Here is an 18803-nt window from a genome sequence, read left to right as displayed (position 1 = left end):
AAGTCATCAACATACCTGAACACGGCTCAGTAAAATAAGAGCAGCGCTCCTCTTGAGGGCGGGCCTGAGCAGGAAGAAAACTTTGACCTAGTGAGTTGCGTCAGGTTTTGACAGACTGACTGTTGATTCCTGGGGAGGATTATCTGACTACGCCGCATGTAATGGAGTTTTAGTGACATATTGCCATTGCTGTGGGTTTAAATAGACATTTAAACTACATTATATTGTTTATGTGCAGTTTTCCTGTGTAGGTTTTCTGTTTTGGTTTACCCTGTCCTGAAACTCTGTATACATGTTAACATACAACCGACTACAGAGCCTTTAGGTTGATTTTGAAATGATATTGAGGCTCTTTACTTTTGCCGTAGTAATAGATTTGAATCCTGATATTGTTCCTGGTTTTATTTTGAGTTGTTGTATGATTGCGTTTGTTAGCCCGGGTGTTGAGTTAATCCTTTCGTGCTTTTATACTGACAGTTCTGGGCAGAAGTGCTATCACATATTCTCGTACCTTGACACGGACTGAAAGTCTGTCAACTGCACAGAAATGGAGTGTAAATGTGACACGTCTGAGGATGCTGTTACAGGTGAGATGCACATTTAGAAAATCATCAAACATGCTTTTAAAAGACATTATAGATTTATTATAGTGTTATTTGTATTTTAACTTCCATTGTATGAAAGTACATTTTAAATAGACACTTAATGAACTGTCCATTACTCGGTTAATTAACTTATTTTAATCTCATTGTAATATTGTGTCTTCATGGTTGCGTGGTGGTATGTACTCTATAGCGTCACGGTAGCAGTAAATAATTACATATAAGAAATCAAGAGCGCCTAACTTTTGCAGTTATGACAAGTTGAGAAAATTAAAACTGTGCTAAAGTTTCCCGCTTTCAGTGGTCATGTGAGTGAAGATTGAAATGAATAGAAAGCTCACATCTCAAGACACACGCACACAAAACCCTGAATTAAACAATATGGTTTTCCTGGGATTTTAAAGTATTTCATCCTGGATTTCCCACTTGGGTGAAAGGTAAACCCCATGACAAATTGTGTGCAACATTGCAATACTAATGCCATGCCTTCCTCCCGCTCCCTCTCTTGTTTAGGCTGGTGGATGAGCAGCAACAGTGCCCAGATGGGAGCTTTTACTGTGGTGGGGTATCTCCTCTACAGATTCTCACAGAGTCAGTCACTCACCGACACACAACATCACATTCATTTCACAAGGTCCCCCTGACATACAAGCCAGCAGGTTTCTCAGATTGATTGACCTGTCCTCCCCAGAGATTTGCATCAGGCCTGCTGTGCACATTCTTTAAATGATCAAAAACAAACATCTGTAAAGGATAAAGCAGGTGATACTCTATATGTATCACATGGTCAGCAGGAGACAGAAGACCAAAACCAACAATGAATCAATGATCTGCTGTAACACTGATACTGATAGCAGTCTGTTTTCCCTGCAGCACTCCCGGCTCTGATCCGATGGCCAATTCGTCTGTTCTGCTCCCTAACTGGTGAGTGATGTATCAGAGGTCAGAGGTCACTTTGTCTTCCCCCTCACAGTCATGTTTGTGTACGATGTGACATAAAAACACCAGATAATTAATGTGCGTTCTCCCTCAGGTCTGTCAGCTCTTTGGAGCTGGGTGGGCCGCCTAGTGGGAACCCTTCGTGGTACGACATGTACATCCCTCATTTCTGACCCACAGGTTAAAAAAAAGAATGTGTCACATGTCACCTAAAGTCATGTGCTAACTTTTCTATTGATGTCTCGCGTCTCAGGAATCCAGCGCCTGTGTAAATGGCTATCTCGAATTTGGCGGTTTGTCGGAAGTGAGTGTTTCTTTTTGACGTTGTGTACTCTTCATTGAGTGCTTTTTAAGTGTAGGTAAACAGGTCAGGGGATGTTTCTTGTTTGTTGTGTTGAATGTGAGATATTTAAAACATAAAACCTGCTCACTCAATCTCATCTTTTATCGTTTGTCGAATGAAAACCTGTCGCCTCTGCAGGATCATCCGGAGACGGAGCACTGGAGTCACAGATGGATCAGACCAGCAGCGCCAACAACCCAGGCCTGAGGCTGATCCTCCTGGGGCCCACGGGTGGAGGGCGGACCTCCCTGGCCGATTCTTTGTTGGGCAACAGTGAGAAAACGGCACCCATGGGTCCCCTGATGGAGAGCACCAAGAGATGGACAGTCATGGGTGGGAGAGAGGTTATAGTGATCGACACCCCAGATCTTTTGGGGCCGTCATTGGGGAACAACAAGAGAGCCAGGGAAGCTCTGAGGAGCCTTCAGCTTTCAAGTCCTGGACCACATGCCTTCCTGCTGGTGATACCAGCTGGGGGCTCCAGCACGGGGATCGACCAGGATCTGACTCAGGCCATCCAATCCACCCTTGAGCTGTTTGGAGACGGGGTCGCGACGCACATCATACCAGTACTCACCCACGTAGACCGCCTGGGTCAAAGGCGTACGGTAGATCAGAAGCTGGATGTGAGGGACTCCGGAGAGGGTCTGGAGAGGGCTCTGTCTCCATGCGACCAGAAGCCAGAGCTGGTGGACAACGGGCCAGACTGCCCCCCAGAGGCAAAGAGCGTGATGCGCAGGCAGCTGGTGGGGCGGGTGACGGAGATGAACAGGGGACATTTCGTCCACGAGCTGCAGAGGAGGGAGGACCGCATCAGGGAGGAGCTGCTAGCTGACATGGGCTCCGTACTGGCTGGAAAACTGGGACACATGTAAATGAGAGGGGTTGGGGGGGGGGGGGGTAGTTGGTGTGCATGTGTGTGTGTGGGACCGAGTTGTCGGGGCAGGATTCACTCAAGTGCATGCAATTTTGACTTTAAGTGTAAGGGCGATTCTTTGCCTGGGGTATATTTGTCACTCTGCTGGTTTACCACTGTCCAAATAAATTTACTACCTTTGGCCGCCTTTTGGTTTTCAACATGCCACAGATTCTTTCGGTTAGATTTCATGCCCATACACACTTCTCTTTCCCATTTTGGTGTGTTGTAATTCTTCGATGTCTGTATATTCTTTTGCGAAGGCCTGCGCCTCATGTTTTCTTACTCTGCTCCAGTGCTCGGCCCTCCCTTATCTTTAATAATTTACCGGAGATATCAAACTTTAAAGATGATCAGAGGAAATAAACTGAAGTCACATTGGGACTAGAGTTCAGCAGTGCTGGTTGAATGTGTACTGTGCTTTCTCCAGAGGCCTCTGAAACGGCAGTTAGACCAGAAAACTAACAAAATATAAAATACTGAAAAACAAAAATCTTCATCATATTGTCAGCAGATGACAGTAACAAGTCGATGTATGATATAACGATATCAATCTATCACTTTAACTTTGACAACATATTGTCAATATTACCGCTTTGTTGCAAGTATGTGTTGTCAATGTAGCACAGTGTGTACTACGTATACTACGTAAAGCGGATTGTTTGAATCAGTTTTGAGAATTCAACAAAGCAGTGTTATAACAGTGGTTGAAACACCTATACACCATACTATTTAGTATACAGGAAAAAGATTGTGTATGTCCCAATACATAGTATGTTAAATGCAGTATGCCGAAGACACCTGGACATCCTGGTAAGTCCTGATGCAAGCGTCCATGAGCAAGAGGGTCAAAGTTCAAGGTGCAATGTTATGAGGAAGAAATATGTCCTATATTTGAATGCTTACTGCATGCTACAGTATGTACTTTATAAGGGCAGCTTCAGTGTGTAATAAAAGTAAAAAATGTAAAGTATGTGATTATGAATGCAGAATGGATGTTGCTAGCTGTCATTCCAGTCAAGACGGGCCAATAGAGACGGCTCTTACACTTTTAAGCGTAGGTCCCGCCTACGAGAATCAGCTCAACACTGACAAAACTTTTAGATTGCAAACAAAACTTTTGGATTTGTATTAATATATATTTTAATCACAAATGGATTTCACTTTTTAGTTTTGCAATTAAATCTATTTTTTTGATTGCTCTGTGGAAGGTTTTACTCTCAAACCTCGTTTGATTGCATAACAACAACACAGAATTAACCCCATAAACAGTTACACAACTCCGGCTGTTTAGCAGGAGTTGTCCAAAACACTGAGCTAAGAGGATAAAAATGCTCTACAAATTGATCATGTTAAAGCCATTAACACCTACCAACTCACCTAAAAGTTACACATGCACGTCACTGCTGCAAACATAACTTATTGAGCGGATATATTTTAAGCATGTCCGCTCAATGGGTGAGGAGGATAAAGTGGAAAATACGGGGCTTCGCCGTCTCAGGGGAGGGACTGCTGCTCCACTGTCTACTGACGCAGGCGGCGGTGGTGACAGCAATATGGAGCCAGGGAGGCGCCACTGCGCATGTCTGCACGGACGGAGACAGACTGAGAGAGAGAGAGAGAGAGAGAGAGAGAGAGAGAGAGAGCTATACTAGGGAAAGATTGGCAAAGACAAAGGACTGAACTGCCTTCAGGGAAACGGGAAAGAGTATATCCAGTTTATACACCGGTTTATAACAGTCCAGCCGTGACACCACCGGCGGGAAGCGACCAGGTAAGTGGTCGCGTGGAGAAAATGAAGTTATAAGACGTAAAAGGAAGCGTTGTGGTTGTGTTCGCTGTGGACTCAGCAGTCACGTAGAGCAGCCAGAAGATTGTCGCCAGATATCTGTTACTACCGCGGATGAATTGCATCTGTACGTGTATGGTTTCTGAGCATTAACAGCCGCTATCACCGTTAACGGACCGTGAGCTCTCTAACGTGTGTGTGTGTGTGTGTCCTTGTTTTGTTCGGAGCTGTTGCCATATTTTTTTGGTGCTAGCTTACTGAACAGGCTGCTTCCTCTATCCAGTCCAGGCTCCTGGAAATGTTTACCCTCTTCTTATTTTGGGGTCTGCTGACCAAAGAGGAGATGGCAGAAGCTTTTAATGTCACCCCCCAACTATCTCTCGCCATCAATAACAAATTCAGCGTTGCTTTTAGGGGTTTGTTAAGTTTTTTTGTAGCTGCTGTTCAGACTGAGTAATATGTCATTTTTGGGCTCGTGCTAACTTGTGGTGGGAATTAGTCACCGTACGTAGTTATGTTGAAATATTAAATTATATATTCACAAAAGTAGATCGTAAAAATGCAGCTTCTGTCTCTTGTCTTTCTGTCAGTTCTGTCCTTCAGCACCAGGTCCTGGTTGTATCTGTTCCAGTGGACGTGACACCTCACGGTCAGCAGCCCGGTGACATGGAAAGAAGTGTGAGGCTATAGGCTTGGTGACTGGATGGAAAGAGCTGTCAACGCACACACACACACACGGAAGATGGAGGAAGTGGAAACCCACAGAGAGCAGCGGCAGTTTGATTGACCACACCGCTGTGGTGGTGGTGGAGGAGTAATCTTTCATTGGGAGCATCTGGAGTGTCTTTGTTTGCTGGCGATCCCATCTTGAGCTCCACTTTCTACCCCTGCCCCTCCCTCCCTCCTTGTTGACCTTTCTGCACATCCATCCTCCAGAGAGAGCAGGTGTTAAACAGCCGCAGGTCTCATTTACATTGCAACCACCTCCGCCACCACCACCACCTCCTCCCCCTCGACCATACACAGAGACACACAAGCTCCTCTCTTCCAAGCAGCTGAGAGGTTGCTATGGCAATGCTTGTCATGATGCTGATGTAGCATCCTGAAGGCAGTAGTTGTGGAGGTAGTGGTGGAGCTGGAGGAGGAGGTGGTGGTGGCGGAGGTGGCGGTGGCGGTGGTGATCGTCCAGGGATGGGAAGCGCTCCGTATCCAGCCGGCGAGTGGAAGGGTAAGGGCCGGGGCGGCCTGCAAGAGCTGGGCTGCATGCGCTGGAAGGTCAGCAAGCAGAAAGGAGGAGGAGGGGAGGTGGTGGTGGGAGCGGAGGAGAGGAGGTGCAGGGATCCCATGGATTCTCAGCAGCAGCAGCAGGATCTCTCATCCTCCTCTTCCTCCCTCTCCCCTCCTCTGCCTCCTCAACCCTCTCTGACACCTCCAGCCATTTATCACGAGAAGCAGCGGAGGGAGCTGTGCGCCCTGCACGCGCTCAACAACGTCTTCCAGGACGGGACGGCCTTCAGTCGGGACACCCTGCAGGAGATCTACCAGAGGTGGGGAAGCCGTCTCACCAGTCTGCGTCACTGTGTTTAGCCGGTGCACGTGAAACGTTGTGGATAATCTGGGAAATCTGTCTTGTCGACTTGTTGCAGGCTTTCCCCCGGCACTCTGGTGACACCTCACAAGAAGAGCATGCTGGGAAACGGGAACTATGATGTTAACGTTATCATGGCAGCCCTGCAGACCCGAGGGTTCGCGGCAGTCTGGTGGGATAAAAGAAGGTAAAACTTCCTTTTCTGCTGTTTTTATTCCTGAATTGGGAATTGTAGGTGATGGACAGTAATGATATTATTTATTTATATATATATATATACACATGCACACACACAGAGCGCCTACTGAAATCCTCCCCCCCCCCCCCCCCCCCAGCCTCTTAATCAGCCGGGTCTGAATGATCTCTGTGATTAGTCAGCTATTCCGTCAGTTGACAAAGTCTAAGAGACCGTCATATCAGCATTCCCGTTTCCCTCATTAACAGCCTTACGTGACCGTTGGTAACAACAGACTGGCTTTTATCAGTAAAACAATAATGTTGTCAGGAAAGCCGTATCCCTGTTTCGCTGTCGTGACCCAAACAGCAACGCTGCTCTCTGACCCTGATCGATGCAGACAGTGGGGATTCCACCTATAGCATGTAATTCGAGCTTTTACATTTTTGTCATTGTAAATATTCAGTAAGGATATGTTTTCTGGATATAAGTTATCTTTGTAATGTAGCTGTGACCTGGGACCTCCCTGTGGTGCATTCGAGTGCTTACGGGACACTCGTGACGGTCACGATTTCAGAATCGGCTTCCAAACGACAACCGTGTGAATACGTCAAGCTGCCGAATTCACGGGATCCTTTTCACAACATTCACGTTTGCTTGTTACGCCACACGTATACAGTCATTCTGACAAAGAGTAAGAATGTAGACCTACGTGATGATTAAGGAAGGGAAAATAAATCGATTGCAACATATTATGGAACACCATATTCCAATATAGTTTCATTATACTGGGAACATGATTGTGACATTGTCTGAAGTCTAGGTGTGTCAGTCCTTTACGTCTTTAGATTTGTGGCCGTCTGGTTAACATTTAGTGGATTGAAAGCTTCTACCTGTCGTGCGGGATAAAGAATTGCAATTGCATGGCCAACGCACTGCATTCACTACTACAATAAATTGCCTTTCTTCCCTCCAGGGACGTAGGCAGCATCGAGCTGTCCAACGTGACGGGCTTCATTCTGAACGTGCCATCCAACCTGCGCTGGGGGCCTCTCCGGCTGCCGCTCAAGCGCCAGCACTGGATAGGAGTCCGAGAGGTGGGCGGAGTCTACTACAACTTGGACTCCAAGCTGCGTAGCCCTCAACCCATCGGCAACCCGGACGAGCTCAGGTGAGGGACGCCGTGTGTTGACGTGTTCCTGCTATGACTATGTTCCTGATATCAAACTCTTTCTTTAAAGCTGCACTAATCAATACTCTGGAGTGTTTTGGCATCTTTTAGCTCATTGTTTAGTTTTTTTTTTAGCCCCGAAAAACTGCGTTCTCATTAACGGTGTTCCCAGCAGTGGCAGGCAGCTGTTTTCAGTCATGACGCTCTTAATTAAACCCGCTGTGTGCTGCAGTACCTGCCTGACAAACAGACAAAGTTAGCGACTAGCTTGTGAACACAGTGGAGCATTTAACAGCTGATGAGCCAGATATTTCCCCCAGGAGTCTGTGGAGACCAAAACAGAGCTAAAAGTAGAGTGAATACTGGTCTTACATTCATCACAACACGCTTGCCATACCAGCTTTGGAAAGGGATTGTATGTTCATGCTGTGTTTCTGCTGCCCCTAGTGGCCGTACAATGAACATGCCGCTTTAAAGCAGGTCTGTCCTTTAGAACAGGGGTCTCAAACTCATTTTCACTCCGGGCCACATCAGCATCATGGTCGCCCACAGAGGGCCGGTTGTAAATGTCACTACTCGTAACATATTGTTAAATAACTCTCTGCATTCACAGTTTAAAGTAGTCTTCAATGTACTCACAATACATTTCCATGTTAAATGTACAGTAACCAGCCAAAGAGCTGCTTCTATGACTGTGTTTAAGTATCTCATGATTTTGACTTTCTATCTCATAATTTTGACTTTCTATCATAGTTATGACTTTCTATCTCATAACTTAGACTTTCTATCTCATAATTTCGACTATGGGGATATTTTTATTATCAAGTCTAACTTTAAAAAGAAAGTTTTTTTGTTTTTTTTGCTGGCGGCTTCGCGGGCCTGATTCGGCCCGCGGGCCGGGAGTTTGAGACCCCTGCTTTAGAATCGTGACGCTGTGTATTGTAGTGTTTGCCTTTCCATCATCATAACTGTGGCTGTCCTGTTTTCACCACAACGCAGGAAGTTTCTACGCCAGCAGCTGCGAGGGAAGAACTGTGAACTCCTATTGGTGGTCTCGGAGGAAGTGGAGGCCCACCAAACATGGCGGTCCGACGGCTGAGGGTTCAACCAGCCGATCGTAGCGCCAAACCGGGCCCCAGGGGGCCAGTCACAGAATGAACAGGAGAAGGAAGTAAAGTGGTGCACAGCCAATCACATGGATGCACAGTTGCAGATACCCCCCCCCCCCCCTCCCCCCTACCTTTTTGGGTTTTGTTTACACGGCCATTGCTGGACTCTTATGTGAGAGGACGCAAAGCAATGATGGAAGCAAACACTTTACAGGGAGAGTCAGAGAATCACAGTCCTTTACTATCAACACAGTTAAGACTTATAAGACGTTAGTATTCCGTTTCTGCTATTCTGTTTTTATACATATTGACTATTTTTCAATGTCGGTTTTGATTTTTGATTTTTTTTTTTTTTTTACTGTTCAAGTTTCCAAAGTCGTGGGAGCTCAATGCTGTGTTTATCTGCCGCCTCCCTCAGTGGTCCTCCCTGCTACAGTCATGATGGTCACCGACGCGTCTTCGTGTTTCTGTCCCTCCCTTTGCGTCGTGAATGTCTCCGTGAACCCCCCCGTCCCGTCCCGTCCTTCACTTTCACCAAAGCGTGCCCTTTCTTGCCCCTGGTGTGACTCCATCTCACTCCTCGGCCTCCTCTTCATATCACAGGTCAAACTAAATCAGTGATTTATCACGTTGCCAACTTTGTATTTCACCCTCTTACCAAATTGTGGCACAGTGTGAGTCTATGCTGTACCGGGGCTGTGCAACAGTTTTATATGCAACGAAGCAATGCAACGCCGGGCCGAGCACTCCATCTAGTGGACGCTTGCCTCCGTTTCATTTCAAGGAAAAAGTAACGGCATCATTCATCCAGCTTTTTTTGTCGTTGTTCAAATAATTACTTGGTGGTAATGAAGAGCGCTTGTCCTCGAGGAAATAATGCAAAACAAACGTCGACCATCTCTGAGTAGAATAATACTGTATCATTATATGATGTACCAATCAGATTAGGGTGATAAGAAAACCTGCTGTCAGAATCAAACATTACAGGAATTGGCCGTTCTTGGTATTAACCAAGTTCAGCTCCAGCATGACGGTTCATTTTTGGACTTTGGGAAAAAAACAGTCGACAAAACCGTCTCAACTCAAAGTGTACTTACTAGATTGTTCCGGAGCTTTCGACCGCATCACACGGTCCTCATCAGCAGACTAAGGACTCTATGATAAGGTCCAAAACTCCAGAACAGTTTTCAGTTTATCTTGTCAATTATAATCTGAATAGTTAATATGAGTTAATGTTGCAAAGTGTCATATCAATGTAAAGAAAGATTGTTTAATTTGAAGAAGACAAAATAAGGATGCACCATAGGGGATGATGATATTTATTCATTTTTATTTCATATTTAATGGCTTCACACTGGTCCAAAGGGCCACCACCACAGCAGCCCTCTGTAGCACAGGGGCTGAGCGGATGCAGGCCTCCTCCTCCTCTGAGAGGGCGTCACAGACGGTCAGCGAGGGGTCCATAACGTGTGAGCTTTCAGTCCGAGGAGAAGGTTTTGACGGTCGGCCGATCGAACGGAAGTTGTCCAGTTTGAGAAAGAGGAGATGGAGCGCAGTGTGCCTCGGGTAGAGAATACCGTCGAGAAAGAAAAGTCACCGAGCTGGCTGGTGAGCGCATCTCCAGCCAAGAGGTGTGTTGTGGTTGATTGTTTTTGAAACGAGCCTGACGAGAGATTTAGTAGCTTTCAAATCGATCAGCTTAAGAGGAACTGTTGATACTGTAGGTATTGTCTCTTCAAGACGATATTGGCCTTAACTTGTTTACATAAAAGAAAAAAAGATTTGTTCCCCTGAAAGGTGAAGAGGGGAGCTGTGCAGTTTGATGCCATTTCAAGAGATTTAATCCAAAGCACCACTTTATCGTATATAGAAGAGAAGCGGCTGAAGCTCATCGAGTAGAATTTGTTCACTTTGGCAGCCAAGGGCTTTACGTTATTTACAGGTTTGAAATACTATGATTTTATACAGATGTTTTTTTTTTTCCAATGGTGCATGTCTTATTTAGGAATGACACACTTCGATTCCAGCCCAATCTGTAGACCTTTTTAATGTCATATTCTATCCAAGTGAGCCTGCATCGAAACATCTGTCGTTACTTTGGACCCGATCGCATCATGACGAGTGTCTCACAATCACATTCAATGTGTGCCGTTTCTGCCATGACAATCCATCCAGCCCCTCCTACTTGAGGAAATCCTGATTGTCACTGTGTGTGTTTTGTGTTTTTTTTTTTGCATAGAAATAAAATGCTTTTCATGGCACTTTATGTATAAGCTACAGTGTGGGTGTATTAAGTGGGTCATGACTTGCTTTGAAAGGGTCACCTGAGCAGACCGAATGTCACCTTTTCTTCAGCCTGTTTTGGTCAGTAGTGGAAAGTAATTCAGCACCCTGATACAATTGTGAGGTTCTTGCACTTTTACTTGAGTATATTTATTTTCTAACATATTTCAGAGGAAAATAAAACACGAAAAGCATAAAAAATAAAGTGGTTTTCAACATATTTGGCTTGTGAGCCCCTATACAAAATGTAATAAACATGTCTGTTTGGGGCCCCTTGCCACACGTTCGCATTTCCACCAAAGATCGATTTCTCTTCTAAACTTTTGAAACTGTTTCATTCTGAATAGTGAATTCTGAATTGTGAGGCATATTGCATGCCCTTTAAATCATCTCCCCCTTGTATTTATCTTGTGACCCATTGGAGGGGGCCGGCCTCTAGGTTGGGAAACACAGTATAGACTCAAATAGTAAGCTCCACCTCAACTACTACTAGTGAAATGCTACATTTTCATTCATCATATTTATCATAGTGTTACCAATCTAATAATGGCATGTAACAATAGGACTGCATCAGTCACACGTGCCATTCTGCTTTGATACGGTCGACTTTCTACTACTAGACCTTTACTTGTAACGGAGTTTGCTCACATTGTAGAATTATTATTTTTTTAATTTTCCATTCATACACTCTATGACCTATTAGGCAGCTGGTTGCGAGCCGTGGACTCGTTGGAAAAGGTGGGGCGCGCGCTTTCGGGATTCGGGCGCGCGCGCGCGCGCGAGCGAAGCTGTGTGCAGATGTGTCGCAGATTTTGTAAAGTCACCGGACGCGCGGAGAGACGCAGCTGAAGGAAGCCGCTCCGGTTAAACGGGCCCTCAAAACTGTCGGGAAAACACACGAGCGGCCGCTGTCACAACCGTGAACGTTTGCTCAGCTCGCGGAGGAGAAAGACGGTTTACTTTGAACGGTACGAGCCGAAGGACCGCGGCGCGCACGGAGATGGAGCTGTCTGCGATTGGAGAGCAAGTGTTTGCCGTGGAGTCCATCGTCAAGAAAAGAGTTAAGAAGGTAACCTTTTTAAATGTTGCCAACATGGATCAGTCCTTTGTTGGCATTTTGTAGGAGACATATTTTAGTTTTTTAGGGAGCAAAGGATGCTACTTTGTATGCTAATGAAACCTTGAGAGATTAAAGGAACAGAATTGCGCGACTAATCTGGTTATCTAATTGCAGGCTGCGTAAAAGGGGGATGTTCCTTCAATGTAACGTTGAGAGTGTTGTCATTGCACCACGGCTTTAAAATGCCACGTGTTTGGATAAATACGCAGAGATGATGATGGTGTTATTAACCAAACACCCTTCACTATGGGCCTGTTTGCCTGCAAATTGGGGTCGAGTGTGCGTTACCATCTGGTGTTGACAGATGCAGGCGCGCAGCTAGGAATGATCGTTGCCCAAGAGCGCACGAGAGGCCCCTGAAACTCCTCCGTTTACTGGAAGTTTGCTGCTATGAATAATCTCACGTTAACTGTTTGAATTTGCTGAGGCGGTCAAAATACTTTATTATTTAAAAAAAAAGAAGGAACTCTTATTTTGAAGTATGCTCCATGTGATACTCGAGTTTTCCGATGACTATGAGAAGCTTAGAGAGACTGTGCCCAAATTGAAAATCCAAAACACAAAAGTATTCAATAAACAAGTACATATATATATTCTTCGTGAGTAGAGTAAAAGGATACAGCTAATTTGAACATCTATTTCATTTGTCTATATAAATGGTTTGATGTTCAGTATAGAGAGTAAGTGAACGTTTATAGAGACAGAGTATACATAGGGCCAGTGTTAAAACCACTTGTAGTACACAGTGGACTATATCGGTCCATCCACATCTCAAACACGTCTATTCATGTTGCTGCTAACTGTAAAAGTGTCAGATCGAGTATTGGGTTATACCCTAATATTTCTGTTAAAGGCGCCATATGACCACTATTTAATGAGCCCAAAACAGCAGGATATTTACATGCTTTACAGGTCAAACTAGATTGCTTATGGAGGATATGGCCACTTCATTTTAAGCCCTTTTTTACTGTAAAAAGGGGGAGCGGGGTGAGTAAAAGGAAGTCGGGAAAAGTGGTGACTTCACCCGCTGAGGACACCTTTGAGAGCTCGGAAGTTATTATCGGATGATGTCACCGAGGATGACTAACTCTGAGTTCGCTTGGCTACAGGGACAACACACGGGACGTTTCACATTATCTGTTAAGTAAGGATGTTGTCTGATGGCATGGGAACTTCCTCCAATCAACAGCAAGACTATGATGGAATACAGACATCAGATTGATGAGAAGGTGGAGGACAAAATGTGACCTTCAGCAAGTAATCATTGTCGTCCGGCACGATGGAAGCGTCCGTAGGGGCGAGAGCCGTAACCTGCTTTGGGTTTAACGAGGGTTTAACAGGAAACGAGCAAACATCCGCACCCTCGGGCTCATCATCAACAAGAAGCACCAATGGAATCCAAATCAATGCTGGAGCAGTTACAGCCTGAATACCCTCATCAGCCTCTGATCTGTGGCGTCTGAGACATCACACGTGGTCTCGCAGGCGTGTTGATTGAAGCAGCTCCAGTAGCTGATTAAGAAGAAACACAGCTACAATATATTCTGTGACGTCATTTGTAAAATGAACTTCTTGGCTGATACCACTCACAAACGTTGTGTCTTCACAGGGGAATGTGGAGTATCTGTTGAAGTGGAAAGGGTGGCCTCCAAAGTAAGTCAACTTACTCCGAAGGATGGGCGGAGTATATAACAGGACAGCTGTGTCACAATAAATGTCATTATATGTTCAGGTTGGTACCAAAATGCTAACCAATCGTTATTCAACCATACGGCATTAATGGACCACGCACATGTTGTGTAACCTGTCGCAGGTACAGCACATGGGAACCCGAGGAGCACATCCTGGACCAGCGCCTGGTGCAGGCCTACGAAGAGAGGTAAGGCTCCACTCCACCCGTAACACCTGCCTGATGACAAGACGCAGCTTGAGGCTGTTCGATTGTTTTGACGCAAACATTTGAACTGATAAACCTGCGTTGTTGACGTCAGTGTTCACCCGCTAGCAGTCTTCTTCTCTGCCTGTGCTGGTGCATTGTCGTGGTTTTTGTCATGTTAAACTCACCTGTGGATCAGTGAAACACTGCTCCATGGTGCTACTAGTGGTCAGAAACTCCATAGGGCACTGTTGTGGGACTGCAAAAAAGAAAAGTGTCACTTTGCCGTCCGCCGCTTTTTAACAGTGTGCTGGTCTTTTGTTTTTTTAGAGAGCAGAGAGAGAGAACTCTGGGCCACCGGAGAAAAGGATCCAAGACCAAAAGACTCATTCTGCAGGTGAAGTTTAGAGAGTGAAAGTTTTGTCCAATCTACGTTACTCAATACATTACTTTTAAGTAGGTTTGCCTTTCCTGTTACTTTGTTGGCCTCGTCCAGTGGTTATGCTCCTCTATAACCGGTGCAGAGTGTTCCTGAAATCATTCGGTTTACATTTTCACATTTCCTCTCTCTCAGGACACTGTCTACACCATGGATCTCCGCAGCGCTCACAAGACTCCGGAGCAGCCTCCGCCCCGCCTGCGTCTCTCCCTGACGCGCTCCCTGCTCCCCGAGGACCAGGACGAGGATCAGGATGAGCCGTGCAGCGCCTGCGGGCAGGACCCGCGACTGGCCCGTCGAGAGAGCGAACCCAGGAGGTCGCCGTACACGTGCCTGGACTCGAACCCTCCGAGTCCCACGCAGGAGGACTGGGAAGGCCGGGGAGAGGAGGAAGAAGAGGAGGAGGAGGACAATGTAGAAAGTGGAGAGGATGGAGAGGAGGAGGAGGAGAAAGAGGAGGTTCTAAAGGAGACGACAGAGAAGAGCGGAGTTCCTTTAAATGGTAAGTGTGTCAGTCGGTCAGCCAGTGGACTCTAATCACCGTCACGACCCACTTTACTGCGTGTAGGCACGGCCGTGCACAGGCTTTTCTTCCACCGGGCACGCAACCAAAAACACGGAACTTCCTCCATCCTGAGCTGATTAAAGAGAAACCGTAGACTCACTCAAGATTGTGTATTTGAAGTCTCTGTTGTGCATCTCGATGTCAAGCCGATAGGCTCTGCAGTCCGTCCCGTAATGTAACATCCATTTGCTTGAAAGTTTGACACCCTTTGTAACCCTTTGAATAAATTAATTGTGTTACAAGACAGTAGTAAAATACATTTGAATGATTTCAAAGGTGAGACGTCACTAAATCGTCCCACAATGACGGCGTGGAGTGGAGAATGTGACGCTCCTCAGAGCCGTCTGTCCCTGCAGCCAAACGTCTGCCCTCTGTCAGTACATAACGTCTTTCAGAGCAGAGAGCATCCAGGCAGGTTGACTCAATCACAGCACACACACACGAGAGATAGGCTCGGTGCAATCGCTCTATCTGCCCTCCGTCTTCCTCTCTCTGTGTTCCTGTCTCACCCAGGACAGGAGAGGACAGACGGGTGGAGCTCCGCCGTCGGACCGGGCGGGGTCACCGCGTCGGAGAAGCCGGACGACGTCTGGAGGCCCGTCCTTGGCCCGGGGGAGGTGACGGTCACAGACGTCACCCTCAACTCCCTCACGGTGACCTTCCGAGAGTCGAGGGTGCCCAAGGGCTTCTTCAGAGACTGGGGCCAGTAAGGTCTGATGTGTAACGTGTGAATGGGTTGGGTGGGGGGAGGGGAGGCACCGGTTGATGTGGACAGGGTTGGTGTCTTTATTCCCTCTCAGCCTATTCTTCCCCTTGTTCCTGCTACTTCCAGCCTGGCCGGTGGTACGTTTACATGCACAGTCACCTGGACGTACGTGGAGCTGTGGCTCACATATGACTGCCCGATGCAGGTTAGGCTGTCCACTTTGGCTGAGAGTCAGTTCCAGTTAGCAGTACTCGGGCGAGCTGAAGGCCGCTAAAATCTTCCACTGTCCAACTGTTGAAAATGTGACAAAGTAGCTGAGTTAAGTGATTTGTTAATATTGGTTTAAATGTGCAAATGTGACCGGTATATGATCTTTTCATATGTCATGGGTCTTAACCTTTCCACCTTAAAGGTACCCCGTACAGTTTGCTTCTTAACAATCAGTTTCTTGAGGTCTCACAAACATGTGTCTGATGCATTTCCTTCCTCAAAAAAACATTTGACATTTTGAAACAGACTAACGAGCAGTGCTGTACCTGTAACCTGTGAAGACATAGACTGTTACTGCCGTACGACACGTGACTTAGTCTTGTATGCGTTTCAAAAACAATCCTTTTTGGGAGATGATTTGATCCGCCTGCATGCCTTTCTCCTCCAGTGCAGATATATCAACGCAGAGACGGCCTGTAGTTTTCTCCGTTTACCTGTAGACTCAGCATCTCACAACGTACAATATACAAGTAGTGACTCGCACCACAATCAAGAAACTAGATGTGACTTGATAAGATAATGTACTATGGAATTGCACTGTATTTGCTGTACATCATGAGGGTCTGTGTGTCCATCAGGAGCCTGTTTGTAGAGTTTGACCGACGCGGTAAATCACACGCTGTCTGATAAAAGATATCAATACATCAATATCATTGATTTCCTACCTTCCCGTTAACTCGATGGCAACCTATCACAGCTAACGATGTGTCAACGTAATCATTCTTCCTGTTCATACTGGCAACTAAGAGATCCTGAGATCTGAGAAGAGGTTATGTTACATGTGAACGTATCCATTAAGGGCTGACAAATAGACAACAGTCAAGAACCACTGCTCTAAGCATGGGATGTTCCCAGAGACACTTGAATGCACCGACAAGGACTGCCAAACAGTCCCCTCATAGCACTGAATTATCATTTGATTATGTAAGGTGGGCTAAAAGAGACGCAGCAAGTGAATGTTCACTGGGCGATGTTACATATCTCAAGTTATTGTGGCATGAGAATCAAGTAAAAGGATAATATACTAATAGATTATGATGACAGACAGACCAATATATTGAGATAAAAATGAGATATCAGACATTTTAAAATCTACTTTTTCATGACAACGGAGAACAGAAACCTGTTGCGGCCTGGAAAGTATGAAATTCATGAAGTATATGCAAATTGTCGTTAATGGTCGAAAACACGGGAAATTGACTAATGTGCGTAAAGACCAGATTAACATTTAAATAATCATTTAAATAAATCATACAAATTACATCAATTGAAAGGGAAACATTTTCACCTTTACAGACTTATCTCATGTGACTGTGGCCTTTGATAAACTCTGAAAAGACCAACATCAAAAGATTTTTAATCCATAAAAGCCCAGCTCTGAACCCGGAGCGTCGGTCTAACCCTGCTGGCTTCCTGCCCAGTGGACACAGGAGCTGATGTGATGTGTCGTGTCCGTTGAATCTCCTGAAGGCGTCCCATTGGTCCCCAAAGTTGTTTACGCCGCGCTGAGGACGACGGGTCAGCGTCTCGTGATCTCCAAACTGTCTCCGCGTGACAATGAAGCTGCAGGGAACGGAAGTGCCTGAAGTTGCATAATTTCGTCGTTTTGTCTGTGGAGCTTTTAGGGCTAATGTCTCCCTCTCTCTCCCTCTCTCTCTCTCTCTCTCTCTCTCTCTCTCTCTCTCTCTCTCTCTCTCTCTCTCTCTCTCTCTCCTTTACACACACACATTCACTGTTACTCCCCCAGCTTGTTTGGTCTCTGTTATGTCTGAATGCTCTGCACTGATGCTATTAAGACTTGAAATATGAGCAGACTTTACAGGGGAAGAAGATGGAGGGGACAGTACATGTATTTTATTTTGTCGTTATTTTTCTACATTGACCTGAATGTATATTTATTCTTTAACGGTACTTGTGTATTTGTCACGCAGACGACTGAGCAGAATAGTCTTTTTTTTAATACGGTTTGTGATAACCGAGACAGAACAAGCACCGGGATATCGGACGGCGCCTAATGTGGTCGCTTGTGCCGCTTCACCGAGCGAAGGACCTCGCACTTTACCGAGACGTTAACCTGCGCATTACCTGCTCCAGTCCAACAAGTGTCACTGTGTGTATAGAATATTTCTATGGGAATAACTCAAATAAATGTTGCTCATGTTTAATAGTATTGTAATCACTTGTTCGGTTGCTTGTTGGCATTCCAAAGATCATGGTTTCTAGTCACTAATGCAGTTGTGTGTGTCAAAAATGAGTTATAATGTATTTGGAGATATTAGTGGAAGGGTGAGGTAAACAGGTGTAATTCAAACTAAATGCATAATAAGAAAATGTAAAACTTAAATTACAAATACCATGAATTTCCATCAAGCGATGCTCAGATGTGTGTTATATATTCATTTATTCGTCTGCAGAAAATATCGTACGAAAAAGTGAAAAACAAAGCAACAATTGAGTATTTTTCCAATGGTACAAACATACTTTATTGTACAATTAATTTATTGGCAAAAAAACAATCAGACCACCAAAATAACTTAAAAAAGAAAGAAACTAATGAAAATGGAGCAATAGTTATTTTTGCCTTCTCTCAGCAAGCACCAAAAATTGTTAACAAGAGGAACGAAAAAGTGGTCAAAGATTCCATTTGAATACTAAACAAATATTTAAATAGTCTTATTTCCAGTCTCTTTTTGGGAGAAGAAATGATTAAAAACAAAACTATTTGTTCAGTTGCCATCAGTTTGTACAGTGATTCAGTATGTTTACAACTATATTCATGTACATGAAACACTTCTGAAAAAGGATGGTATAATATAGTCCCCGGCCTCCCCCAGGGCAAACTGAATGACTGTCTGCAGTGTCTTTTTGCATCACCATAACATCTTTAATACAAAACAAAAACATGTTTTTAT

The 18803-nt window shown here is 45.3% G+C and overlaps 3 protein-coding genes across 3 annotated transcripts; all 3 read left to right on the top strand.

The window, feature by feature from the left end:
• Positions 1-474: 474 nt before the first annotated feature.
• On the top strand, positions 475-2759 carry LOC306795282 (GTPase IMAP family member 4-like; the record flags this gene model as incomplete). Its single annotated transcript, XM_079293749.1, has 6 exons — positions 475-587; positions 1116-1193; positions 1476-1526; positions 1636-1686; positions 1795-1845; positions 2023-2759. Exons 1-6 carry the CDS (start codon positions 548-550, stop codon positions 2757-2759), a joined length of 1008 nt encoding a protein of 335 aa, XP_079149875.1. The 5' UTR covers positions 475-547.
• A 3021-nt stretch (positions 2760-5780) lies between these two features.
• Positions 5781-10897, top strand: josd1 (Josephin domain containing 1; the record flags this gene model as incomplete). Its single annotated transcript, XM_079293432.1, has 4 exons — positions 5781-6136; positions 6236-6364; positions 7329-7523; positions 8523-10897. The coding sequence occupies 4 exons, from the start codon at positions 5781-5783 to the stop codon at positions 8620-8622; spliced, it is 780 nt and encodes a 259-aa protein (XP_079149558.1). The 3' UTR covers positions 8623-10897.
• A 912-nt stretch (positions 10898-11809) lies between these two features.
• On the top strand, positions 11810-17477 carry cbx7b (chromobox homolog 7b; the record flags this gene model as incomplete). The annotated part of the gene is made up of 8 exons (XM_079293962.1): positions 11810-11984; positions 13645-13688; positions 13849-13914; positions 14242-14308; positions 14486-14852; positions 15429-15621; positions 15748-15851; positions 17362-17477. The coding sequence occupies exons 1-8, from the start codon at positions 11916-11918 to the stop codon at positions 17475-17477; spliced, it is 1026 nt and encodes a 341-aa protein (XP_079150088.1). The 5' UTR covers positions 11810-11915.
• Between the last annotated feature and the right edge of the window lie 1326 nt (positions 17478-18803).

Source organism: Melanostigma gelatinosum (genome assembly GCF_949748355.1).
Source record: "Melanostigma gelatinosum genome assembly, chromosome: 21".
NCBI classification, from domain to species: Eukaryota; Metazoa; Chordata; class Actinopteri; order Perciformes; family Zoarcidae; genus Melanostigma; species Melanostigma gelatinosum.
Note: the sequence above shows the minus strand (reverse complement) of the source record. Positions and strands in the feature narration are given on the sequence as shown.